This window comes from Salmo trutta, chromosome 38 (genome assembly GCF_901001165.1).
Source record: "Salmo trutta chromosome 38, fSalTru1.1, whole genome shotgun sequence".
Classification (NCBI taxonomy): Eukaryota; Metazoa; Chordata; class Actinopteri; order Salmoniformes; family Salmonidae; genus Salmo; species Salmo trutta.
The window spans coordinates 24,358,081-24,385,729 of record NC_042994.1 but is presented as its reverse complement, the minus strand read 5'-3'; the positions used below and the strand labels follow the sequence as shown (position 1 = coordinate 24,385,729).

The 27,649-nt window shown below is 41.0% G+C and overlaps 1 protein-coding gene across 1 annotated transcript; it reads right to left on the bottom strand.

Moving 5' to 3' along the window:
- Nucleotides 1-5,555: 5,555 nt before the first annotated feature.
- On the bottom strand, nt 5,556-27,640 carry LOC115177983 (myosin heavy chain, fast skeletal muscle). Its single transcript, XM_029738996.1, has 40 exons — nt 27,595-27,640; nt 27,235-27,462; nt 26,718-26,864; nt 26,371-26,527; nt 26,055-26,082; nt 25,680-25,794; nt 25,464-25,556; nt 25,228-25,288; nt 24,965-25,063; nt 24,524-24,627; nt 23,980-24,118; nt 23,593-23,711; nt 23,269-23,418; nt 23,004-23,174; nt 22,489-22,792; nt 22,109-22,173; nt 21,928-22,015; nt 21,687-21,804; nt 21,416-21,539; nt 19,212-19,348; nt 18,411-18,666; nt 17,982-18,224; nt 17,516-17,692; nt 17,275-17,420; nt 16,717-16,807; nt 15,981-16,370; nt 15,733-15,859; nt 14,392-14,510; nt 12,939-13,135; nt 12,617-12,800; nt 12,326-12,491; nt 11,814-11,938; nt 11,345-11,653; nt 10,926-11,129; nt 10,650-10,775; nt 10,342-10,512; nt 6,629-6,733; nt 6,437-6,532; nt 6,187-6,318; nt 5,556-5,689 (listed from the first exon to the last, which is right to left on the bottom strand). The coding sequence occupies exons 2-40, from the start codon at nt 27,448-27,450 to the stop codon at nt 5,669-5,671; spliced, it is 5,820 nt and encodes a 1,939-aa protein (XP_029594856.1). The 5' UTR covers nt 27,451-27,462; nt 27,595-27,640; the 3' UTR covers nt 5,556-5,668.
- Between the last annotated feature and the right edge of the window lie 9 nt (nt 27,641-27,649).

The window sequence follows — 27,649 nt, the reverse complement described above, 5'->3', positions numbered from 1 at the left end:
TGGATATAACTATGGATTATTTGGATACCAAAACAACATTTGTTGTTGAAGTAGAAGTCCTGGGAGTGCATTCTGACGAAGAACAGCAAAGGTAATCCAATTTTCTTATAGTAAATCTGAGTTTGGTGAGGGCCAAACTTGGTGGGTGTCAAATTAGCTAGCCGTGATGGCCGGGCTATCTACTCAGAATATTGCAAAATGTGCTTTCACCGAAAAGCTATTTTAAAATCTGACACCGCGATTGCATAAAGGAGTTCTGTATCTATAATTCTTAAAATAATTATGTATTTTGTGAACGTTAATCGTGAGTAATTTAGTAAATTCACCGGAAGTTTTCGGTGGCTATGCTAGTTCTGAACAAAACATGCTAATGTAAAAAGCTGTTTTTTGATATAAATATGAACTTGATTGAACAAAATATGCATGTATTGTATAACATAATGTCCTAGGAGTGTCATCTGATGAAGATCAAAGCTTAGTGCTGCATTTAGCTGTGGTTTTGGTTTGTGACATATATGCTAGCTTGAAAAATGGCTGTGTGATTATTTCTGGCTGGGTACTCTCCTGACATAATCTAATGTTTTGCTTTCGCTGTAAAGCCTTTTTGAAATCGGACAATGTGGTTAGATTAACGAGAGTCTTATTGTCATAGTTACAGCCGTGTTGAAGAGACCAAACTGCAGCAGGTGAAATGTAGATACTCATCTTTTTAATATATAAGAGCAAAGTATCCACGGGAAAAAACAATAAACAAAAACGACTAACAACAGGCTAACAGGCTACGTACATACCAAAAACTAGCAGTGTTAGCACAACCACCCACATCCCCAAGTGACAAACATACTCCTAATTATATGACTCCCAATCAGGAACAACGATAACCAGCTGTCCCTGATCGGGAGCCACACAGACCCACATAGAAATACAACACCCAGAACACACATACACAGACATACTCTACCACGTCCTGACCAAAACTACACAACAACACCCTCTGCTGGTCAGGACGTGACACTTATCTTTCAAATGGTGTAAAATAGTCATATGTTTGAGAAATAGAAATTATTGCATTTTTAAGGTTTTTTGTATTTCGCGCCAGGCGCTACCATTGGATATTGGTGAGGCGTTCCGCTAGCGGAATGTCTGTCCATAAGAGGTTTTAACCTGTTTAGCATAGGGGGCAGTATTTTCACAGCAGGATAAAAAACGTACCCGATTTAATCTGGTTATTACTCCTGCCCAGAAACTAGAATATGCATATAATTATTTGATTTGGATAGCAAACACCCTAAAGTTTCTAAAACTGTTAGAATGGTGTCTGTGAGTATAACAGAACTCATATGGCAGGCCAAAACCTGAGAAGATTCTAAACAGGAAGTGCCCTCTCTGACCATTTCTTGGCCTTCTATAGCCTCTTTATTGAAAACAGAGGATCTCTGTTGTAACGTGACATTTTCTAAGACTCCCATAGGCTCTCAGAAGGCGCCAGAACGGGGAATGATGACTCTGCAGTCCCTGGCTGAAAACAGTAGCGCATTTGGATAGTGGTCGATCTGAGAACAATGAAATGGGCACATGCACGTGAAGAGTCCATTTTACATTTTCAGTCTTTGAACGAAAACGATGTCTCCCGGTCGGAATATTATCGCTATTTTACGCGAAAAATCGTATAAAAATCGATTTTAAACAGCGTTTGACATGCTTCGAAGTACGGTAATGGAATATTTTGAATTTTTTGTCACGATATGCGCCGGCGCGTCACCCTTCAGATAGTGTCTTGAACACAAGAACAAACGCAGCTATTTGGATATAACTATGGATTATTTGGAACCAAACCAACATTTGTTGTTGAAGTAGAAGTCCTGGGAGTGCATTCTGATGAAGAACAGCAAAGGCAATCCAATTTTTCTTATAGTAAATCTGAGTTTGGTGAGTGCCAAACTTGGTGGGTGTCAAAATAGCTAGCCATGATGGCCGGGCTATCTACTCAGAATATTGCAAAATGTGCTTTCACCGAAAAGCTATTTTAAAATCGGACATAGCAATTTTGCAGTATTGGATGCAAAATATTTTCTGAACATCACGCGGCAATGTAAAATGCTGTTTTTGGATATAAATATGAACTTGATCGAACAAAAAATGCATGTATTGTGTAACATGATGTCCTAGGAGTGTCATCTGATGAAGATCGTCAAAGGTTAGTGCATAATTGTAGCTGGTTTTCTGGTTTTTGTGACGCCTGTCCTTGCTAGGAAAATGGCTGTGTGGTTTTTGTTGTGTTGGAACTGTCCTAACATAATCTTACTTCATGCTTTCGCCGTAAAGTCTTTTTGAAATTGGACAATGTGGTTACAAGGAGACGTGTATCTTTAAAATGGTGTAAAATAGTCGTATGTTTGAGAACTTTGAATTATGACATTTTGTGGTTTTGAATTTGGCGCTCTAATTTTTCACTGGCTGTTGAATAGTGTGAACCGTGGGTGGACGCTAGCGTCTCACCTCCCCAAGAGAGGTTAACAAAACTCCAAAACCCAAAGTACATAATAAATAAAAGTGGGTACAAGAACCCGTCGCGCCCCAATCCATAATTCACAAGCATACAAACAAAACAATCTGACAAGGACATGAGGGGAAACAGAGGGTTAAATACACATGTAATGAATGGGATTGGAACCAGGTGTGTAGGAAGACAAGACAAAACCAATGGAAAATGAAAAATGGATCAATGATGGCTAGAAGACCGGTGACGTCGACCGCTGAGCACCGCCCGAACAAGGAAAGGCATCGACTTCGGCAGAAGTTGTGACAGTATCTAACACGTCCTCCACCGGAACCCAGCATCTCTCCTCCGGACCATACCCCTCCCAGTCCATGAGGCACTGAAGGCCCCTCACCCGACATCTCGAATCCAGGATGGATCGAACGGAGTATGCCGGGGCCCCCTCGATGTCCAGAGGGGGCGGAGGAACCTCTCGGGTTAATGCGGTAATCGGGGGGAAGCTGTAACCTATAACATACCTCGTTCACTCTCCTCAAGACTTTAAACGGCCCCACATACCACGGACCCAGCTTCCGGCAGGGCAGGCGGCAGGGCAGGTTTCGGGTCGAGAGCCAGACCCTCTCCCCCGGTGCTAACACCGGGGCCTCACTGCGGTGACGGTCTGCACCAACTTTCTGGCACAGTACGGCGCGCTGAAGGTGGACGTGGGCAGCGTCCCATGTTTCCTCCGTGCGCTGGAACCAGTCGTCCACCGAACTGGCTGATACCCCAATACACACTGAAAGGGAGAAATGTTAGTGGAGGAGTGGCAGAGCGAGTTCTGGGCCATCTCTGCCCAGGGCTCGAACGCTGCCAACTCCCCCGGCCCGTCCTGGCAATAAGACCTCAGAAACCTACCCACATCCTGGTTAACTCTCCCTACCTGCCCATTACTCTTGGGGTGAAAACCTGAGGTAAGGCTGACTGAGACCCCCAGACATTCCATGAACGCCTTCCAGATCCTTGACGTGAACTGGGGACCCCGATCAGACACTATATCCTCAGGCACCCCGTAGTGCCGAAGACGTGTGTAAACAGGACCTCCGCAGTTTGTAGGGCCGTAGGGAGACCGGGCAAAGGGAGGAGACGACAGGACTTAGAAAAACGATCCACAACAACCAGGATCGTGGTGTTACCCTGTGAAGGTGGAAGATTGGTAAGGAAATCCACCGACAGGTGTGACCACGGCCGTTGTGGAACGTGTAAGGGTTGTAACTTACCTCTGGGCAGGTTTCTAGGAGCCTTTCACTAGGCGCACACTGAGCAGGAGGAAACAAACCCTCACGTCCTTAACTAAATTGGGCCAACAGTACTTGGAAGCCTTAGAAAATATTTTGCATCCAATACTGAATCAGCACAACAATTTACAAAAATACTCATCATAAACGTTGATAATATATTAAACTGTTATTCAAAGAATTATAGATGAACATCTCCTTTATGCACCCGCTGTGACATATTTCAAAAAAGCTTCACAGGGAAAGCACACTTAGCAATAATCTGAGTACTGCACTCAGAAAAAGACATCAAGCAATACAGATACCCGCCATTTTGGAGTCATCTAAAATCATAAATATTCACTTACCTTTGATGATCTTCATCAGAAGGCACTTTCAGGGATTCCCAGGTCCACAATAAATGTTGTTTTGTTCAATAAAGTCCATAATTTATGTCCAAATAGCTCCTTGTTGTTTGCGCGTTCAGTAAACTACTCCAAGTGTAGGAAGCACGGCCAAAATGTCATGACGAAAAGTTAAAAAAAGTTATATTTACGTTCGTTCAAACATGTCAAACATTGTATAGCATCAATCTTTAGGGCCTTTTTAACTTAGAACTTCAATAATATTCCAACCGGACGATTCCAGTGTCTTGAAAAACGTTTTGGAACACAGCTACCCCTCACGTGAACGCACGCCAATGAACTCGTGCTTTCCTGAGTCAACAATTTCCAACTTCCTCTGTTCGCTCTCTGTTCACCATAGACACCTCAAACAACTTTCTAAAGACTGTTGACATCTAGTGGAAGCCTTAGGAAGTGCAAAATGAACCCTAAGTCACTGTGTGTTTGATAGGCAATGACTTGAAAGGACTACAAGCACCAGATTTCCCACTTCCTGGTTAGATTTTTCTCAGGTTTTTGCCTGCCATATGAGTTATGTTATACTCACAGACATCATTCAAACAGTTTTAGAAACTTCAGAGTGTTTTCTATCCAAATCTACTAATAATATGCATATTCTAGTTCCTGGGCCCGAGTAGTAGGCCGTTTAATCTGGGTACGTTTTTTGTCCGGCCGTGAAAATACTGCCCCCTTCCCAAGAGAGGTTAAACGCTATTAAACTACTCCATTTATACCAAGTTCGATTCTCCTGCGCCTGACTTCCCTGCCACCTACACACACGACATTACACTTGGAAACTCCATTGTAAGTATAGGGCATTGCACTGTGCATTGCCTTCTGGTGTTCTTTAAAGCTCTTCCCACAGTGAGAGACAGATAAAAATCTGTTGGTAATCCAAATTGGAAAATTGGCACATTTCAGTTAAATACAGAAATAAACTCACATATTTTTTTCAAATGCTCGATTAACATTTATTTTTTACATAGTCATTCCACGAGTGATTACTGTGCGCATAATCTGTGACTAAATTAAAATGAAACTTTCCCCACAAGTGTTCGCTTTCAATTGCTACCACGGTTATGCATGTGCTACTCATATTTTTTATTTATTTTAGAAGCATTTGCATTTGGACCAGTCCATGTAAGCCAATTTCTGCAGGTGTAAAGGGTTAAAACTATAATTTTGATGTATTGGATGGTCAGTCCTTACATCAATAGCTCAGTCTATGAATTTGAGTGTTTACATTTCTCTCGCTTCATCCCTCAACTGTTTACCAAAAAAAGTGACCCCTTTGTTGTTGTTGGAAACCCAGATTGCTTGTTTAATTAAAGTACAATATTGTTATGATATGAAAAATCTGTTTGCTGAGTAATAAGTCCACAGTCACAAAGGAAGTGTATGTAGATCCACATGTTTTTAATCAATGCTCAACATTTCACCATGAAAATCATATTTTATGCAACACAGGAAAATTATAAGACTTTGATCTTCAATACTTTAGTCTTTGTTTATTCAGCAGCTTCTTTTCCCTGTAAGAAGAAAGATAGAATATATTGGATCAATAATGAACATGATAAATATATGGATAGATTATAATGGATCAGTAATAATAATGAACATGATAAATATATGGATAGAATATAATGGATCAGTAATGAACATGATAAATATATGGATAGATTATAATGGATCAGTAATAATAATGAACATGATAAATATATGGATAGAATATAATGGATCAGTAATAATAATGAACATGATAACTATATTATGAACACTTGGAAAGAATACTGTATAATGGAACAAGCATTCTAAGACTCAGTGTTCAGCTTGAATTTTCAACTTTTAAGTACCAGTTTAGATTGAAATAATCAAGTTTTTTTGCCCTACTTGACATGTGCTTCTTGCAGATCTGTATTGCTTCTAAAAAATCTGTATTGATCTCTGTGAATAATTAATCATTGGTGCTGTTGATGTGGTCAAATTTGAACATGAGTCAGGTTCAGGTTTAGCGGCAGTTCTGTACCTTTCCAGTGTCACGGGTCTTGGCTCTGAGCTTGTTGACCTGAGTCTCAGCGATGTCAGCACGCTCCTCAGCCTCCTCCAGCTCATGCTGAACCTTCCTGAACTTAGACATGTGCTGGTTTGCTGCTTCCTCCTGGGTGAGATAAAGAGAGGGAGAGCAGAACATCAGCATTCATTAAATACTTCGTTCTGAAGATAAATATATTTTCAAATGTATGCTTTCAAAGTATTTGACTAAGTCTGTGACTCACCGATTCCTCAGAATGCCTCTTGTAGGCCTTCACTTTCATCTGCAGCTTATCTACCAGGTCCTGAAGTCTGCCAACGTTCTTCTTATCCTCCTCAGTCTGTGGGAGAAGATCAAATAATCAATGTCAGTATAGTTTTATACACAAACCTATCTGTGTTAGTGTCAAGTGTGTGAAGGATGCACTTTCTCTTACCTGGTAAGTGAGCTCCTTGACTCTGCGCTCATACTTGCGGACTCCCTTGACTGCGTCTATACCTCTTCTCTGCTCGACCTCCACCTCAGTCTCGAGCTCACGCACCTTTGTGAAAAAAATAAACATATGCATTTGTTTTAGCTGGTGAAATCAGATGTAACAAATCTTTGTAAAACAGGTAGAGTGTTCTACCTAGTCAAGGAGGCACAATTGTTGTCTGTTCCTATGTACTATTTACAATTTTTATTGAAGGGGTCTATAATTATAACAACTTTTCATTATCTCGGTCAGTGGTTCCCAAAGTGGAATTTACATTTCAAATGTTATGAATATTGATAACAACAGCAGATTAAACTAACAAGGATCTGTGGAAAATGTGTCCAATACAATGTAATAATATTAACCCACAATTGATGTTCTTAACCCTTAGATGCACAACATGATCCTGGGAGGCTCACAGTGAAATTGGTATCCACAGTACTCCATCACTGATAATTTTTTTTCCCCAACTCAATTCTTCTTGTATTTGTAATATACTGTATATTACTATTTATACATTTTGGCATGTATTTAACAGTGTTTAGTTCAGTACCAATATGACCTCTAGAGGCCGACACTCGCTTGTTTTAATGTTGTGAGGTTGCTTCCACCACAGATGGCACAAACTCCCCATGGAGAAACATTGTCTTCGGCAGTTAAGAGACGTTTGCCAAGTAAGTCAAAAGTGAGACAGAAGCACCGACATTAATTCATTTTGAAGGTAAGTGGGAAAGCACCATATTAAAGTAATGTTTCCAGAGTATGTACATGTGTTTGTTAAGATGTTATGTTGTTTTTTCATGTTTTTATGAACTTATGAAAATCCGCTAACCTACAAGCTAATTTAGCCTTCTAGCTGGTAGCCCCACATAGCAACGCTAGCTTCCTAGCAACAGCCTTTTTTGCAGCAGAGTGAATGAGTCAAGTAGCTAGCGATCTAGAGAGAGAGAAATTAAACAATGTATCTAGATGAAGCCTAACAAATGATTAAAATGAGATGGATTGGATGCATGTACAGTATTTTATACCATGTGTTGATATTTATAATTTTTTTTAAATGTTATTATTATTATGAATGAAATGGCAGTTTAGAAGAAGTCTGCCAGGACAACTGTACAAGCTTGAACGGAGCAACTAGATTAATACGTTTGTATATCTTTATTTTAACTTCTTTGGGATAGGTGGCAGTATTTTCACGGCCGGATAAAAAACGTACCCGATTTAATCTGGTTACTACTCCTGCCCAGAAACTAGAATATGCATATAATAAGTAGATTTGGATAGAAAACACTCTAAAGTTTCTAAAACTGTTTGAATGGTGTCTGTGAGTATAACGGAACTCATATGGCAGGCCAAAACCTGAGGAGATTCCATACAGGAAGTGCCCTGTCTGACAATTTGTTGTCCTTCTGTTGCATCTCTATCGAAAATAGTAACGTGACATTTTCTAAGGCTTCCATTTGCTCTCTAAAGCCGCCAGAAAGTGGAATGGGGTGTCTGCTGTCTCTGGGCGAAGAACAGTAGCAGAATATGTAAGTGGTCAGCCTGGGGACAGTGAGACTGAGATGCGCGTTCACGAGACTACTACATTTTTTTCTTTCAGCCTTTGAATGAATACAATGTTGCCCGGTTGGAATATTATCACTATTTTACGAGAAAAATAGCATAAAAATTGATTTTAAACTGCGTTTGACATGCATCTAAGTACAGTAATGGAATATTTTGAATTTATTTGTCGCAAAATGCGTTCGCGCGTCACCCTTTGGATAGTGACCTGAACGCACAAACAAAACGGAGCTTTTGAGTATAACTATGGATTATTTGGAACCAAAACAACATTTGTTGTAGAAGTCCTGGGAGTGCATTCTGACGAAGAACAGCAAAGGTAATCCAATTTTTCTAATAGTAATTCTGAGTTTAGTGAGCCCCAAACTTGGTGGGTGTCAAATTAGCTAGCCGTGATGGCCGAGCTATGTACTCAGAATATTGCAAAATGTGCTTTCGCCGAAAAGCTATTTAAAGTCTGACACCGCGATTGCATAAAGGAGTCTGTATCTATAATTCTTTAAATAATAGTTATGTTTTTTGTGAACGTTTATCATGAGTAATTTAGTAAATTCACCGGAGGTTTTCGGTGGCTATGCTAGTTCTGAACATCACATGCTAATGTAAAAAGCTGGGTTTTGATATAAATATGAACTTGATTGAACAAAACATGCATGTATTTTATAACATAATGTCCCAGGAGTGTCATATGATGAAGATCATCAAAGGTTAGTGCTGCATTTAGCTGTGGTTTGGGTTCAGGTGACATATATGCTTGCTTGGAAAATGGCTGTGTGATTATTTGTGTCTATGTACTCTCCTAACATAATCTAATGTTTTGCGTTCGCTGTAAAGCCTTTTTGAAATCGGACAATGTGGTTAGATTAACGAGAGTCTTGTCTTTAAAATGGTGTAAAATAGTTGATTGTTTGAGATAATTGAATTGTGGTATTTTAGTTGGTTTTGTATTTCGCGCCATGCGATGCCATTGGCTGTTGGCTAGGGGTTCCGCAGGCGGAACGGGGTTTCGCTAGCGGAACGTCTGTCCTCAACAGGTTAAGGTCTTGGCTACAATTCTTCTCAACTCCACTAAATAAGTGTAACATATTCCCCAAAATGATGATTTTGAACATAAATGCACCCTGATTTAAGCTTTAAAAACAGCAACATTTTCTCTCCGCCACATGGCAAAAAGTGTATAATTTCAAGAAATTAGCTATAAAATTACAAAATATTATTTCTGTCCAAAGGTAAAATGTGTAGAATAGCTGAACATTTGTTTTAAAACTGCAAAATGTTGTTTCTGAGGCCAAAAGGTGATTTTAAAATGTTCTTTCCCAGGGGCCGAGACATGATTAGTCCAGCCATGCACTGTAGAAGTCGTAGCAAATCCAAAGATGAAGACTTGTCGACAATCCCACTGTGACCTTAACTAGCTAAGCTCATGCGCAGAAACACATCATCAGGTCTAACAGTTGTGCTGAACTGTACATGTTCATGCCGTCAAAAGCACTCCTTTGGTAGAAAATTGTTTTTGATGAAATTTAAAACGTGTTAGTTTGTTACTTTCACTAGGGTGAAGTAATGACAGCTTCAGCTACTTAAAGATGCACTCCATTATCTTAAGACATTGGCTCGAATCTAGGTCTTGCCTTTAGATTTCAAGAAAATGAACAACCAAGGATGAATCTTTCACTTCTCCCATAGACATCACAAACCCTGGTCTGGTCTGAATCGCAAGCGTTCCCGGAAGTCTTGCAATGTTGCACCTCTGGGTTTAGAAACACCGTGGTAAAACTAGATGGATGCTATTTTTACTGAACTCTTAGGTAGGAATTTTATTCTGATATTATGAGGGGGTCCCTAATGAATTTTCTATCACAAAAGAGGTCCCGTGTCAAAAAGTTTGGGAACCCTTGATTGTGTTAAATGTTGCTGGTTCAAATACCTGAGCCTTCAATGTGAAAAATGTGTTGATGTCCAAGGCACTTAACCCTAATTTGCACCTATCCGGTGTACATGACAATAAAACGTCATTTTAATTGAGAGATAGAGTCTCCTGTGTAATTTTATATGATCGAATACATGTTCAGCAATCATTATTCTAATCCACCCTGCTGGTAACTCACCCTGGACTCCAGTTTCTGGAGCTGCTTCTTGCCTCCCTTCATGGCCAGATTCTCAGCCTCATCCAGGCGGTGCTGCAGGTCCTTGACTGTGACCTCCAGGTTCTTCTTCATCCTCTCCAAATGAGAACTGGTGTCCTGCTCCTTCTTCAGCTCCTCAGCCATCATGGCCGCCTGGAATGGTAGTTTCTTTATTTTATTCACCAATTGGCACAAATCATAACATCCCTCTGACATCTTTATTGCGGTTAACCAGCCCAGATACCATTTCCCTTGAGGACAAATCAAATTGATGTAATTCATGTACTTACGTCAGTGATAGCCTTCTTGGCCTTCTCCTCTGCATTCCTGGCTTCCTGGACGATGTCGTCCACCTCTCCCTGCACCTGCACCAGATCAGTCTCCAGCTTCTTCTTGGTATTCAGAAGGCTGGTGTTCTGAAGGAGGAAACAAGACGATTTGTTTGACTCTCAAGAGAACATACAAGGCTGAAATTCTGAAAATCTAAAAGCAAGGACTGTCAAATTCCAGGTGTGTGTAAATGTTATTATGGTTGAGTTTCATTATAAATGGCTATTGACCTATACCTGGGAGTGCAGCAGTCCAACACGCTCACTGGCGTCTACCAGCTCAGTCTCAGCCACTTTGCGGCCTCTCTCTGTCTGCTCCAGAGCAACTCTCAGCTCCTCGATTTCAACCACCATCAGACCGTTTCTGCGCTCCACCATGGCTACCTGCTCCTTCATGTCCTCTACAGCACGGACGGCATCATCAAGGTGCAATTGGGCATCCTGGGATTCACAATGACATACGTTCATTAGGACTTGTGGAAGTAGGGGCGATAGGATGGGTGATAGAAATGTTCATTGGTAAGAATTTACTCAATATCCCTACCTTTCTGCAGTATATAATTCAATGTATTCAATTCCTCTGTTCTATTATTTTCAAAAGATTCACAAACAAATCCCTAGCCATGTTCAGATTTTAGAGCCTGATGTCCCTTTACCTTGAACTGTCCCTGGACATTCCTCAGCTGTTTCTGGGCCTCAGAAGCCATCCTGTTGGAGTGGCTCAGCTGGATCTCCATCTCGTTCAGGTCTCCCTCCATCTTCTTCTTCACCCTCAGGGCATCATTCCTGCTCCTGACCTCAGAGTCCAGGGTGCTCTGCATAGAGTCAACCATCCTCTGGCTGTTCCTCTTGATCTGCTCCATCTCCTCGTCCTTCTCAGCGATCTTCCTGTCCACCTCACCCTTGATCTGGTTCAGCTCCAGCTGCACACGCAGAATCTTGGATTCCTCGTGCTCCAGTGTTCCCTGGACAAACAGAAGCAGTCAGGCCAATTGTGTTCAATATATTTAGATGTAGGAATTAAATATATATGACTACAATAAACTCCAATACAGGGATCATTGGACTGTAGCTGGCGTTGGCTAGTGTAACACTGCTTTCCCATCAAACAGCTGTAGTTTGTACCTCAGCCTCCTCCAGAGCGGTCTGGATCTCAGACTTCTCTGTCTCCACGGTCTTCTTGGCCTTCTCCAGCTCATGGATGCTCTTGCCAGTCTCTCCGATCTGCTCAGTCAGGTCAGAGATCTCTTCTGCACACACACACACACACACACACACACACACACACACACACACACACACACACACACACACACACACACACACACACACACACACACAGGAGTAGTTTAGACTTGGGAGATTTTCAGTGGATATCGCCAATGTACTGAAGTTAACATTGAATCATAATAACAGTTAACTCATAACTAGCACTTCATATGGTCTTGCAAATCTAATTGCCCTCCGCATCCTTTGGTTGTTCAAAGGAATAGTGATCACAGGTTAAAAAATCTATATATTTTCATCTGAACATGAAAACTCAAATGGTGTAGTAATAGTTTTGATGATTGCAGAACCCTCAATTTTCAAAACACTAGTCAAACATGAGCCAAATAGAACTGCTGTCAAATGCTTACGTTGCAGGTTCTTGTTCTCTCTCTTCAGAGTCTCCAGATGATCCAGAGCCTCCTCGTATGAGTTCTTCATCTTGAAGAGTTCAGTGCTCATAGAGCGAGCCTCCTTCTGAGCTCCTTCCAGCTCAGCCTGGCCCTCCTCATACTTCTGCTTCCACTCTGCCAGAACCTAGGGGAATCCATGGGATTGTCTTTAGAAGTCATTGATGAAGAGTTTTGAATCTGAAATATGCTACAATTAATCATATAACAGACAGAAAATATCAGCCTAGGGTGAGGTTTCTTTGTTTTCACCTTGTCAAAGTTCCTCTGCTTCTTGTCGAGGTTGGCGGCCAATGCGTTGGCTCTCTCAACGTCAATCATGAGGTCCTCCACCTCTCCCTGCAGCCTCTGCTTGCTCTTCTCCAGGGAGGCGCATTTGGAGTTGGTCGCCTCAATGGTCTCCTCGGCCTCCTGCAGACGCTGGGCCAGCTTCTTCCTGTTGGACAACAAAGGGAGGTTTAATGAGCTGAAACAAATGTTACAATACATGTTGATGTAACATTTTCTCAGAGCCCCCTACCAACCTCACCATCAATACCCTATATTTTAGTTTTTGCTGATCCGTGCAACTCACTTGGCCTCCTCCAGCTCCTCTGTGCGCTGGATAGCATCAGTTTCATACTTAGTCCTCCACTGAGCCACCTCACTGTTGGCCTTGGACATGCCGCGTTGCAGCTCTGCCTTGGCCTCCTGCTCCTCCTCAAACTGCTCCCTCAGGAGGTCACAGTCATGGCGGGCAGACTGGACACCGTGGGCCAATGCATTTTTAGCCTGTGAGAAAGAAATACAAAGAGAGATTGGAGAGAGTCAAACAAATTATAGTAGAACTCTCTGAGGATGGTGTCGTCACCATGTATATGAAGATATGTCTTTAAACCAGAGTTCTCCAACTGGCAGGGTGCGATTTTATTTGGCCCCTCATGTTTTCTGAAAAAAATAATATTTTGGTGGGGGGGACCATAAAAGACTGTAAAAACACCAACAAATCTGCTCCAAGTGATTTTAATTTTGGAAATCTGTTCCAAAGTATTCCCATGCACAACAGACAGATATATCTCATCAGAGGCGTCATGCTCATAGGGGGCACGTGTCCCCTCAGATTTGTCCTACTGTTGTTTCTATGTAATATTACTAGCTACCTTGCAATTTTATGAAGTTGGCTTTAGTCAGCCCCGATACTGTAGGTTCCCAAAATCCCAACCTCATAACCTGCTACCAAGAAGCCATTTTAGGCTATCAATCAAGGTAGAGTGGCTAGCTAGTCTTACTATCTTAGCTGACATGCCTGCTAGAAAGGCTGATAGATTTAAGAAAAGCAAGCAATAACTAAATGTACTGAATAAGACTCAAATTCCTTTCAATCCTTTACCCAGATTTTAGCAGAGATAAAGAGAAGCATATTTAATTTCTTTAAACAAAATAACCACCAGTCAGGAAGACACAGACAGCTGAAGAGGTATGCTTAGATATGTCGAAAAACAGAAATGGTTTTTACAATGAATTAAGTATAACGATTATGGTTATAGATTGCAGGAAAAAGCTGTCAGGTGTTTGAAAAATGCTAAAATCTCCAACCTCAGGACCACCCCCCCAACCACCCTCACGTACTTTGTGACCCACCAGATTTTTGTTTTGGGTGCATGACACCACTGTATGTGATCGCATGCAAATGTAAGCAAGGTTTGAAATTATAATGTTTTAGTCAAATATTATATCTGTTTGTGCTTCTTGTAAACTTGTTTTATTTTTGCAAAAATCCCTGTAAACTTGTTTTATTTTTGCAAAAATCCCTGAAGTGAGAAGTACATTTTTAGTACAGTATATTCTGATAAAAATATTTTAGTAGAAGTGGCTTTTTTTTATACAAAACCCAGCACAAAAAAACAACTACAAATTGTCAGTCTACAAATTATATGCAATTATGTCCTGACCATCCGCTCAAGAAAATAATCATCACGCGGCTGAATCTAGTTGAAGATCCCTGCACTAAACTCTGGGGTCGGTGGAGTCCATTTTGGGTCACTTACCTTGACCTCTTCCTCAATCAGCCTCTTCAGCTCCTCCACCTGCTGAGTGAAGGCCTGTTTTCCTCTGGTCAGCTGAGACACCAGGGCTTCCTTCTCCTCCAGCTGGCGGCCAAACTCACCTGCAGGGATAGAGGGACATCTTGTTAATGAGGTCTCTGTTTTCTAAGATTGAAAATGTATTTTAATGTATCATAGGGCAATGTTGTTTGGTGTTGAATAGTACAATAGGAACTATGTGGACCAGTGGAGGCTCCTCAGAAGAGGAAGTGGAGGACCATCCTCCTTGGTGAAATTTAGATAAAATAAAATTGTGAAACATTAAAAAAGTTATATAAAACTATCCCAAATATTTTCACATCACCAAAAATATGATTAAAACACAATGTTATGCAATGAAGGTCTACAGTAGCCTCAACAGCACTCTCTAGGGTAGCACCATGGTGTAGCCATGTATCCATTCAACAGCTAGTTTCCATCCTCCTCGGGTACATTGACTTCAATACAAAACCAAGGAGGTTCATGGTTCTCACCCCCTTCCAGAGACTTACACAGTAATAATGACGACGTACTGCAACCTGTCATAGTTCTTGCAGCATGAGCTGACATGTTGTCCACTCAATCAAAGGACTAGCGAATGACGATTTTTTTCCGCCTGATCACAGACAGCTGATGTGTTTTGCACTGAAGTCCAGAAGGGAAAAGGTGAGACGAGGAGAGCACGTAGATGCGAGAAGGAATTATACAACGAGCAAAATGATCATGCTGTTTGTATGTGGCTACTATGAAAGTGAACTGTGTTTGCGCGTGATCAGGGTAGTATTCATTCCACCGATTCTGTTGAAAACCTTTCTTAAACGGATGCAAATGGAACAAAATTAGGATAAACATACCTGAATTTGTCCAATAGAATCTCTTGTTTGCAACTGTTGGACTAATGATTACAACCTAGATTAGCTAGATGCAGGCAAGAGTGTGCAAGGCAGTATAGAATGTGTCACGGTCTCTCATCTCGATTACTCAAATTTTTCTCTCGACCTGTGCACATACATTGTAAACTGTCATTCATAGGCTAGGTTGTAGCAACCTCATGATAGGTATAGGGAACATTTGAGTATCATGTAGTATTCTAAACCTATCGATGTTACATTGAGCTGGGTGAATCGAATATGAAAGAGTCATTCAATATTCTGTAATAGAAATAAGGCCAAGCTCCTAAAATAAAAAAATTATCTTAAACATCACCGACCGGCACTAATGTGTACTATGGACATAAATCCCCAAAACATTTTATTGTGTTCTACTGAAGTAAGGCATTAGTTTGTTGTTCATTGCTGATGGTACCATTTTCTGTCAGGAGTCTGGCCCTCTGTCCGCTGATGTCGTTGACCTGCCGAACATTCTCATCATTCTTAGTCTTGAGCTCACTCAGCTGGTCCTCAAGAGTATGGCACATCTTCTCCAGATTGCCCTGTTAGTGAAACATGTTCCATCATTACTTTATATATGTGACTCCTGTCAACTTCAGATCAATTGAATGGTAATGTAGTTGACCCTCCTCAACACTGCTTGACCAAAACATTACTACTCACCTTAGCCTTGGCGACGGCCTCCATGTTGCTAGAGAGGTCATCAATCTCCATCTTGTATTCGCTCTTCTCCTTCTCCAGCTTCTGCTTGACGCGCTGCAGGTTGTCGATTTGCTCCCCGAGCTCAGCCACACTATCGGCCTGCTTCTTGCGCAGAGCGGCGGCTGTGGCCTCATGCTGCAGGGTGGACTCTTCAAGATCACGACGCAGTTTCTGGAATTCAGCCTCACGCTTCTTGTTCATCTCAATCTGAGCAGCAGTGGCGCCTCCGGACTCCTCCAGCCTCTCGCTGATCTCCTCAAGTTCCCTGGAGAGATCAGCCCTCTGCTTCTCAACCTTAGCCCTGGCAGCACGCTCAGCCTCAATTTCCTCCTCCAGCTCCTCAATACGGGCCTAGAACAGGGGACAGGAGCAGGGGGGATGAACACTACAATACAATTGAACCTCCCAAAATAATAATAGTATGTGTACTTTGCATAAATATGTCTAACACAAAGACAATTAATATATTCAGTAGACAGTGTCCAATTTACAAACCGAACTACCATTTTGAAGCACCGTCTTTACAACGGTAAGAAGCACTAGCAAGAAGCACCATCTTCCAACCTATTCAGCCATCAGAAGCCACCGGGAAAAATGTGTGCTATCTGAATAATGTTTTTCAAGTCTGTGCTTTTCTGTTCTGGAGCTTTGTACCTGGGTGAGTCTGGAGCTTAGATCCCTAGATCCTGTACTGTACCTGGAGTTCCTTGATCTTTTTCTGCAGCTGAGCTCCCAGAGACTGCTCATCCTCAATCTTGCTGAGGAGCTGAGTTGTCTCAAAGTCCTTCCTAAGAAAAACAAATATGCCAACAGCAGAGTTAGTTTTGGTTCGATAGTGTAAAGGGAGAGTATTATACCATTCACATTGCTTTTAAAGGGATACTTCAGTATTTTGGCAATGAAGCCCTGTATCTACTTCCCCAGAGTCAGATGAACTTGTTGATACCATTTTTATGTCTCTGCATCCAGTGTGAAGGAAGTTAGAAGTAGTTTTGCAAGCCAATGCTTACTAGCATGCTAGCAGTTACCATAGACCTCCGGTCATTGCGCTAACAATTAGCAACTTCAAACTGCATGCAGAGACATAAAATTTGTATTCACGAGTTCATCTGGCTCTGGGGAAGTAGATAAAGGGCTTCCAAAATCCTGAAGTATTCCTTTAAGAATCACATGAATATGCTGATTCACAATTACAATAATTAGCCAAAAACAACAATTAAAGCAGATAATACTGTAGTCATTTGTTTGTGTTTACTTCTTGATTTTCTCATCAGCTTGCTGCTTGTCATTCTCCAGGTCCATTATGGATTCCTGGGCCAGTTTCAGATCTCCCTCCAGCTTTCTCTTGGCTCTCTCAAGATCCATACGGAGCTTCTTCTCTTGCTCCAGCGAACCTTCAAGCTAGAAGATAAAAAAAGTATATTCTTCAAATCTAAACAACTGAAGATAATATCATCTTACATGCTATCATGGCCAAAATGTCCAACTCCACTCACGTCGTCCACTTGCTGTTCCAGCTTGGTCTTGGCCTTGGTCAGAGTGTTGGCTTTGTCCTCCTCTGCCTGCAGATCATCCAGTGTCTGCTGGTGGGCCTCTTGGAGGGCTTTCTTCTCCTTGGTCAGCTTGGCAACACTCTCATCCATAGACGCCATCTCCTCTGTCAGGTTTTTAACCTGTAAATGGCCACAACATAATTATACTTCACCATAAAGGGGAGATTTAGTTAATTATATATTACATTTATTTCATTTAGATTAGAACTGCATCAACAATTACTGTACTATAGATTCAACACTAGATGTCAGTGTTCACCATGCCAGTGTACTGAATGGAAGTCATAAATGAGGGGGAGCAGAACATACCCACAATACAACTTGAATTCCATTTCTGTTAAGCTATGTTTTGAGTTCATTATTGTTTGAATTATTGTTTGGTTAGACTGCCTATGGTAAGACACAAGACCTTGTTTTCAGTGGCGTGCTTCTCCTTCTCCACTTTGGCCAGGGTGAGCTCCAGGTCATCAATGTCCTTCTTCAGCTCAGAGCACTCATCCTCCAGCTTCCTCTTCTTGGCAGTCAACTCAGCATTGATCTCCTCCTCATCCTCCAGCCTCTCGGTCGTCTCTTTGAGTTTGGCTTCCTGCTGGATCTTGCTCTTGATGAGCCCCTCACACCTTTCCTCAGCATCGTTCAGACTCTCTCCTTCCTGATTTCAGAACAGGAGAAAATATCAGCGGCCTAACTTTGTGTATGAAAATACAGACTTCATTTAGTCAATATGTCAGACCAAATCATGAAATATATAAATAACATGGGCAATGACAGTGTGTGTGTGTGTGTGTATGTTTTTGTGTGTGTAAATGTGCCCTTATGTAGGTCGTTGCTGACTCACAGATGTGACTTGGAGCGCCAGGTCGTTCTTCTCCTGCGTCAGGGCCACCAACTTCTCCTCCATTTGCTTCTTTGTGGACAGAGCCTTGGCCAGGTCTGCTGTCATCTTCTCATAGTTCTCCTTCATGTTGGCCAGCTCCTTCTCAGTCTCAGCGCTCTGCAGCAGGGGCTTGATCTTGAAGTACAACTTCATCCATGGCCAGGTTTTCACATTCATGAATGAGCGGATGTTGTACTGGATGGCGTAAATTGATTCTCTGGCCGACAGAAAGGATGGAGTGGCATGGTGAGTGACATCCCACTGGGCACAGACGTCAGTTCAACATCTAGTTTTGATTTACATTTGGTTGAGTTGTCAACTAACGTGAATTCAACGTGAAATCGAAGTCGGAGTCGAAGAACAACAAATCCTCTGCCCCCTTTTGTATACAGCTGAGGAATCGGTGTAGGGAAATGTAACCCATCTTAAACTCATAGACAGCTCTCTAGACACAAGGACTGACAGGTCATGCATGCTAAGCTCAACAAGCATTTGATATTTTTCAAAAATTAATGGGTTAATATCACAAATGTAAATGACAGTTGAACAGCCAAATCCCAAACTGCAGCTATAAATCTAGAATCCTTAGTTGCTACATCCATTTTTGGACTCATATATAAATTAACCCAAAAGCTTTAGTTGACCATTATAATATGTACTTTCTCATTCTGAACAACTCACAGCGTATACAGTATGTAATCATAATGCATTAGATACAGGTGGTTGACAGAAAGCTTTGCCAAGATGTCTACTATTCCTCACCTCCTCTCCATCATCTTGGTGAACTCTCTCCTCATGAGGAATCCACGGCTGAGAGCCTGGACCATGCCGACCAGAGTGGCCAGCTTCTCATCTCTCATCTCCTCCAGGACACCCAGCAGACCGGCTTTGAAGAACACCTGAGACACAGGTTAACATGGTCAATGGAACCACAGACGGTGACAGATAGAAATGTTGGAATCAAAAGAGGGGAACAACACTACTAGATTGATTTAAACAACATTAACTTTGATATGGTTACAAACAAACCATGGGATATGTTGTTTCTAAGTTGTTAGTTATTGTACAGTGCCTTCAGAAAGTATTCACAACCCTCAACTTTTTCCAGCTTGAATTTAAAATTGATTACTTTGAAATGTTGTGTCACTAGCCTACACACAATAGCCCATAATGACAAAGTGGAATTATGTTTTTAGACACATTTTTACAAATTCATTAATTTGAAATTAAAAGCTGAAATGTCTTCAGTCAATAAGTATCCAACCACTTTGTTATGGCAAGCCTAAATAAGTTCAGGAGTAAAAATGTGCTTAACAAGTCGCATAATAAGTTGCATGAACTCACTCTGTGTGCAATAATAGTGTTTAACATGATTTTTGAATGACTACCTCATCTCTGTACCCCACACATACAATTATCTGTAAGGTCCCTCAGTCGAGCAGTGAATTTCAGACACAGATTCAACCACAAAGACCAGGGAGGTTTTTCCTATGACTCGCAAAGAAAGGCACCTATTGGTAGATGTGTAAATAAAATACATTGAGTAACCCTTTGAGCAGGGTGAAGTTATTGATCACATTTTGGATGGTGTATCAATACACGCAGTCACTACTAAGATATAGGCATCCTTCCTAACTCAGTTGCCAGAGAGGAAGGAAACCTCTCAGGGATTTCACCATGAGGCGAATGGTGACTTTAAAACAGAATTTAACGGCTGTGACAGGAGAAACTGAGGATGGATTAACAAAATTGTAGTTACTCCACAACAGTAACATAAATGACAGAGTGAAAAAATGGAAGCCTGTACAGATTAAAAATATTCAAAAACATGCATCCTGTTTGCAATAAGGCACAAAAGTAAAACTGCAAAAGAATGTGGCAAAGAAATGTACTTTAAGTCCTGAATACAACGAGTTATGGCAAATACAACACAACACTGAGAACCACTCTTCATTTTTCCAAGCATGGTGGTTACTGCATCATGTTGTAGCTATGCTTGTCATTGACAAAAACGAGGGAGTTTTTTTACGATAAAAAGAAACTGAGTAGAGCTAAGCACAGGCAAAAACCCTAAAGGAAAACCTGGTTCAGCCTGCTTTACAACAGACACTGGGAGACAAATTCTCCTTTCAGCAGGACAATAAACCAAAGCAGAAGGCCTAATATACACTGGAGTTGTTACCAAGACGACACTGAATGTTTCTGAGTGGCCAAGTTCCAGTTTTGACTTAAATCGGCATGAAAATCTATGGTAAGAATTGAAAATGGCTACATTGAATGTTTCTGAGTGGCCAAGTTACAGTTTTGACTTAAATCGGCATGAAAATCTATGGAAAGAATTGAGTATGGCTGAAAACAGACACATCATCTAGCAATGATCAACAACCAGCTTGACAGAGCTTGAAGAATTGTTTAAAGAATAATGGTCAAATATTGTACAATCCAGGTGTGGAAAGCTCTTAAAGACTTACCCAGAAAGGTTCACAGCTGTAATCGCTGCCAAAAGGAAGTCTAACATATGTTGGCTCAGAGCGTTGAATAATCAAGATATATTAGTGTTTTATTTTTCATAATAGTTTTTTACAAATGTTCAAATTTTTCTTCCACTATGATATTAAAATATTTTGTGTAGCTCATTGACAATAAATCCCAATTAAATTAAACATTTTTTTGTTGAAAAAGTAAAGGGGTGTGAATACTTTCTTAAGGCACTGTTGATCAATAATGTACAGAGATCCAGATAACTGCAGCCATACCACTCTAACACCATGCACATGATAATGAGTTTAGTTTCTCTTCCAAACTTGTAATGAATGACTTTGAAGAAAAAACTATAATGTTTTTCCAATTTTTCCATTAGTTAAATGAAGAAGAAGCATTAAAATGATTGGTAGACCAACTAAAGAGATTTTAAATCATCATAGTAGTTGTGTTTTGTCATCTTTTCCTGTGGGTTTTTGACTGACCTTGGTGTGTCCAAACTTGTAATCCTCGTGATTCACATCAATGGACCCAAGCAGCTTCTCAGAAGCCTTCTTGTTGTCCATGAACTGGCCCTCAGGGATGACGCTGGCATTCAGTACTTTGTACCTAAATGAGAAGACAGTTTTAAAGTATGTCAAGTTGAATTAAGTTGGGTATATTACATAAAAGGTAAGACTATTCTGATGCTGGGAAAACAATTGGAGCAGATCTTTCTGTGATTGTGCGTCTGTGCAGTTGTTTGTGTGCCTGTACCTCTGCTTGAAGTCAGCATAGATGATTCTGCTGGGGAAGCCCTTTCTGCAGATCCTGATACCCTCCAGTACGCCATTACACCTGAGCTGGTGGATAACCAGGAAGTTCTCCATCAGACCTGGTAAAACAAACCAAGTCTCTTTTAATACTCATAAACAGGTTAAAGATTGGGATTGTTAATGTCACTGATACTGTACTGATAAGATCACCTTTTACATATTTAACTCAATATTTCTTTTACCTGGAGTCTTTGACTCATTGGGGATCAGGCAGCGCACAAAGTGAGGATGAGTGCTCCTCAAGTTGGTCATCAGCTTTTGTAAGTTCTCCTGTAAGGGGGTAACAAACCATTTTCACAGAAATCATTTATGATAATCAATGCAACTTTTGAAAGACTGAATATGCAGATTTCAAAAGCTCACCCTGAACTGGGAGGACACAGTCTGCATGGAACCACCCTTCTTCTTGCCTCCTTTCTTGGCTTTATCTGTTAAAATGGGGAAAAGTTAAAGATAACTAGAAAAGTACATTTCCTAGAGGGGGTGGAATAAATAGAATAATAATAAGAGTATGGAAGAAATCTAGAGTGGTCTTGTCTTCAGCAAGCACACTAATTATAAACCAGAGAATCTCTGGTTAACTTCACACTTATCTAGAGGCAAATGCTGCCAATGAGATTGTTTAAAATAACACCTATTGTATGAGTAAATTAACCCAGTAATGAAACGTGATACATTGAAAGACTTTAAAGAAAATTGTCACTAGTGCTTAATTAAATCATTTGACGTGATGCTAGTCTTACCCTCAGGTGGTGCAGCAGGATACAGGACAGCCAAAATTTTGACTCCTGACTTCCCGTACAGTTGACAAACTGAGTCGTTCAGGGGGTCCTTGTTCTTCTCCAGCCACCCAGTGATGTTGTAGTCCACAGTACCGGCGTAATGCACCAGGGAGAAGTGGGCCTCTGCCTTGCCTTTGGCAGGCTTGGGCTTCTCAAACGCCTTTGTTTTGCCAAGATGCTGGGAGTACAGCTTGTCCTTGAAGGTAGTGTCTGAAGACTTGGGGAACATGCACTCCTCTTCAAGGATGGAGAAGATGCCCAATGGCTTCACGAAAAGTGACGTATATCAAATTAGTGATATTTACACTTAGATCACATTCATTCCTTTAGTAAACATGCTATTATAGGATTATATTCATTTAGAGGCACATAATAGGAAACATATTGAGATCTCAACAGTCAGATATGTTTTACCACTGATAATATCTCAAACAGAGCTACATAATGGTCCATTACAATCTTCACAGACAGCTTACCTTCTCAATAAGCTCAATGCAGGCAGCCAAGTCCATGCCGAAGTCAATGAAGGCCCAGACGATTCCCTCCTTCTTGTACTCCTCTTGCTCCAGGACGAACATGGTGTGGTTGAAAAACTGTTGCAGTTTCTCATTGGTGAAGTTGATGCACAGCTGCTCCATGCTGTTGTACTGTTGATGGAGTTTTAAAAGGGATAATTTCATCATACAAGGCTGTAATCAATCTCAATCACAACTAATTGTCTTGTTCTGGTCTCATACTCACATCAAAGATCTCAAACCCGGCAATGTCAAGCACACCGATATAGAACTGCCTTGGATTCTTGGTGTCCAACATCTCATTGATACGGATGACCATCCACAAGAACATCCTCTCATAGATGGACTTGGCCAGAGCCGAGACTGAGTTATTAACCTGCAATGATAATACCTCAAATAAATACATGAGATATTGACCATGTCCAGTGATAAGGTGATGATACATTTGGGAAAACAACAACACTACTCAAAAAAAGCAATGCACTCTCCCCAAAATTATTCCGGTCCACAGATAATGGTAAATGCTTTGTTTGGCTTTGTTTGGCCTTACATGAGGCACAGTCTGTCCCTTGGTCACATACTCGTTGCCGACCTTCACTCTGGGGTAGCACATAGCCTTCAACATCTCAGCTGAGTTCAGGCCCAGCAGGTAGCCGATTTTATCAGCCACTGAAGAGAGAACCAACAACAACAGATTCAGGCACACAAGTTCGCTTGTTTCTGATGTTAAACTGGCAAAATAGTTTGTCCAACTTCTTTGTAGATTAGGTTTTGATTCACCCACATCCATCATTTCAAATCATTTGTGGAGGTTGTACTTTATCTCCTGCCTGATTTTCATGTGGCATTGTCTGTCTTAGGGTTTCTGTTTCTATGTATGGGACTGGGAATGGGACTAATACTTTACATATTGTATATGTTTTTAGAGTGGGCTCACCCTCTGTGCCGTCTGGCTCGGCCTGCTCCTCACGTTGCTTCTGCTTGAATTTCAAGTTGCCATGGTGCAATACAGCTCCTGTCAGCTTGTAGATGCCAATCTTCTCATCGTTAGTGAAGCCCAGGATTGTAATGGCATCCTGGCATTAAAGATGAAGTACAACAGTGATGAACTGAACAGTAGTTTTGGTCTGTTACACTACAGTACTGTGCTGCTTACTGCAGAACGAATGGGATGGATAGATTTGACTCTTGGCCAACACATTAGTAGATGGCAACACAAAATGAGTTTTACACAGTTCCACAGGGCACTTAGTGGCGCTCTCTTGTGGATGTCTTACATGTATGTGCCTCAAGGCGAAGTGTGAAGGCATGAAGAGTTCCTTGAGGCACATGTCTAACTAACACAAGGCATTTAGAATCAAACAAAAAATTCATGAAAATTCCCAGCTGCCACCAAGTTGGATTTTCACAGCGCATTCAGTGTGTATGGTGGCCCTATCAATTCTATATCTATAGTTTGGTTAACCCTTTGTTTGACTCACATCTGTGGCATCCAGCTCTTCCTTGTCGTCGATGCTGGCCACAGCGATCTGACCCTGGCTGCACATGGGGAAGTCGTAGGGGTTGGTGGTGATGAGTGCCATTTCTGTGGAAAATGGACAACAGCTTGTCAGTTAAATCTCTTAGAATTCTGCTGTCCTACCTTTACAGTAGCTCTCCCTCCTTTACTCAATAGATGGACTCAATGATACATGCTGTATATAATAAAAAGTATCAAAAGAGGAGACTGAGACTTGTGGACTAGTGCATCACAGTGCATTACTTTACAGATATTTCCCAAAGACCTGACCTGTGTCTAGATGCCTTGTTACCTTGGATGTAATCATTGTAATAGCATTAATAGTGTGGGCTATGACATTTTTTTTGTAAGTTCCACAGATGGGGGTGGGAATATTTTCGCCTGAAACTCTACTTTGCCGTACCAACTATGTCAGGTTTGTGGCCTGTCATCATCTGGAAGAAGATGTGGTAGCCTCTCTCATCGGGAAGCTGGAAGGACACTCTGGACTTCTCCAGCAGGTCTGAGGGTGAGGGTGAGGGTGAGGGTGAGAGTGAGAGTGAGGGTGAGAGAGGGAGAGAGAGAGAGTGAGAGATTATAATATTAGATAACATTTGTCTATATGATCTCCAAAAAACAACTGTGTGAATTTAGGAAAGCATTGAGAAACAATCAATACCAACTCACAGGTCTCAATGTCAGCTTTAGCCAGTTTACCACCTTTGAAGTGAATCCTGATGAATTTACCCTATAGTAGAGCATGGGGGTTTAAATTGGTAAACAAAATAAATCTAAACTTTTACTTTGATAGATCAATTTAAATGTTACAGTTTGTTGGACATCTATTGATATGACAATAGGGAACTACTGAATGACATTTTTTCAATTTAAGGTAACTTCCACAGTATGCCCTTTATACTTACAAAACGTGACGAGTTGTCGTTCCTCACTGTCTTGGCATTACCATAAGCCTCCAGCAGAGGGTTAGCTGCAATGATCTGATCCTCAAGAGACCCCTGATTGAGATAAACACAAGTTGCTCAGAAACTGGTAAACACACATTTTTCTTGATTGATCACATTTCTTGAAACATGATTCAACCAAACTGAAATAAAAAGGCAATCATAAGAACAACCTACCTGCATTTTGCTGGGGTCTACTTCCTTCTTCTTCTCTCCACCAGACACTGCAATGGTGGCAAAGTACTGGATGACACGCTTGGTGTTGACAGTCTTTCCTGCACCGGATTCTCCTCTGGTTTATATGACAGAGAAAGAGGGGGTTTAGTTACGTTTGAGTGTTAGATTGGCTTTCACTAAGAAATAGAATAGATACATATACTGTTAACCTGTGTTCTGACATGTCTTTAACAAATACTCCTTCTCATCGACTTGTTATTACACATAGCCTAATGCTCTAATCTAGTCATAATGTCATGTATTTCATCACACCAACTGACCAAACTTATTACAATAGAAACACTTTCTCAAGTGACATTTTAGTAAACAACTTACGTAATCAGGACGGACTGGTTCTCCTTATCTGGAACCAGAAAACATATTGCTTATCATACTTAAGCAACATTATGGGGACATTATTTCATTCATAGCATCATGAATTTAATATCTTATATTATTTTATTATTTTATATATTTTAATATATTTTAATATCCATCTATCCATTCAACCAACCATCCATCCATCCATCCAATCAACCATCCATCCATCCAATCATCCATCCATCATCCAATCATCCGTCCATCCAAACATCCATCCATCCAACCATCCATCCATCCATTTATCCATCCATCCATCCATGACAGCTCGTACCAATCAGCATGAACTGAAAGGCGTTGTCAGAGACGGAGAAGATATGGGGTGGAGCCTCCACTCTCTTCTTCCCTCTGTAGGCGTTGACAACCTCTGCGTCGTACACTGGGAGCCACTTGTAGGGGTTCACCGTGGCACAGAAGAGCCCAGAGTAGGTCTGGATGAATAATTAAATTGGGGGATTAACAAAATCAGATTTATGTGAGGATGTGGGTGTACTTTGGTATAATGATGTGGGTCTACTGTATTGATATGTTTTGGTTTCTACCATTAATTTATGTGTAGTACTGTATGTGTGTATTTATTAAGTTTGTGTGTGTGTGTGTTTGTATGTGCAGGTTTCTTACATAGATCATCCATGCTGCATAACGCTCTTTGAGGTTATACAACACAGACGCTTCATTCAGGTAGGTCATCATGGCCATGTCCTCAATCTTGTCATACTTAGGGGGGTTCATCTCATAGATGTCTGCATCTTTGAACTCTTTTCCTTCCTGAAACAGTCAGACATATAGATTACACACAGATCAAACTGGACAGGACTGAATGCTTTTTGTTCATTTAAATACAAGTTGAATCTTGAAAAAAATGAATATCCTCATTTAATCCAACTACTTTGTTATCACCCACTGACAAATATCTGGTGATTCTTGACTAGTCAATATCAAAAAATCCTTGCCATTTTTAAGTAGCTGCGTTAAAGATGATGTGTTTGAGGTAATATTCTGCTTTCAAAAAAGAAGAAATGCTTCATAATATATATTTTGTTAAATATTTTATATTGCAATGTTTTTGATAATTTCAATGATTTTTCAAGAAATTGAGTAATTGCACAAACTTGAATACTTTTCAGATCAGCCTTACCTCCTTAGTGCCGTCAGGCTTCGTGACTGTCACAGTACACTTCCCATCGGCCCTGGCAGTGACTAAACCCTTAAGGTACAGCTCCACCTTGTCTGCCACATAGCAGGCGTTCTTTGAATCAAAGGGTGCGGCTTGTGCCTCCATCCTCTCCTTCTCAGACTTACGAAGGTATATGGCAGCTTTGCCGTAGATTTGCATCTCCGCGTCCGTACTCATGGTGACGGATCACTAGGAAAGAGATGAAACAAGACACATGATTGACTCTGTGGTGCTTCCTTCCCAGTCAACAGAGTTAGGTGAGTGGTATCTCTTTCAGAATATTCTCATCACTTTTATGTGAAGAGTCAAACCATGTCTCACCTTCTTTTTCCCCTCCTACAAATGAATGTGTGCTTCTTAGAGGACCCTGTGAAAC

What these genes read in the sequence shown, in the direction of transcription:
- LOC115177983 (XM_029738996.1), bottom strand. Translation starts at nt 27,450, where the DNA reads ATGAGTACGGACGCGGAGATGCAAATCTACGGCAAAGCTGCCATATAC. An exon ending in ACGACAACTCGTCACGTTTT is followed by an intron (nt 25,289 to 25,463) that starts GTAAGTATAAAG and finishes GCTCTACTATAG; the next exon opens with GGTAAATTCATCAGGATTCA. An exon ending in AGGCCGTCGCCAAGGCTAAG is followed by an intron (nt 15,860 to 15,980) that starts GTGAGTAGTAAT and finishes TTTCACTAACAG; the next exon opens with GGCAATCTGGAGAAGATGTG.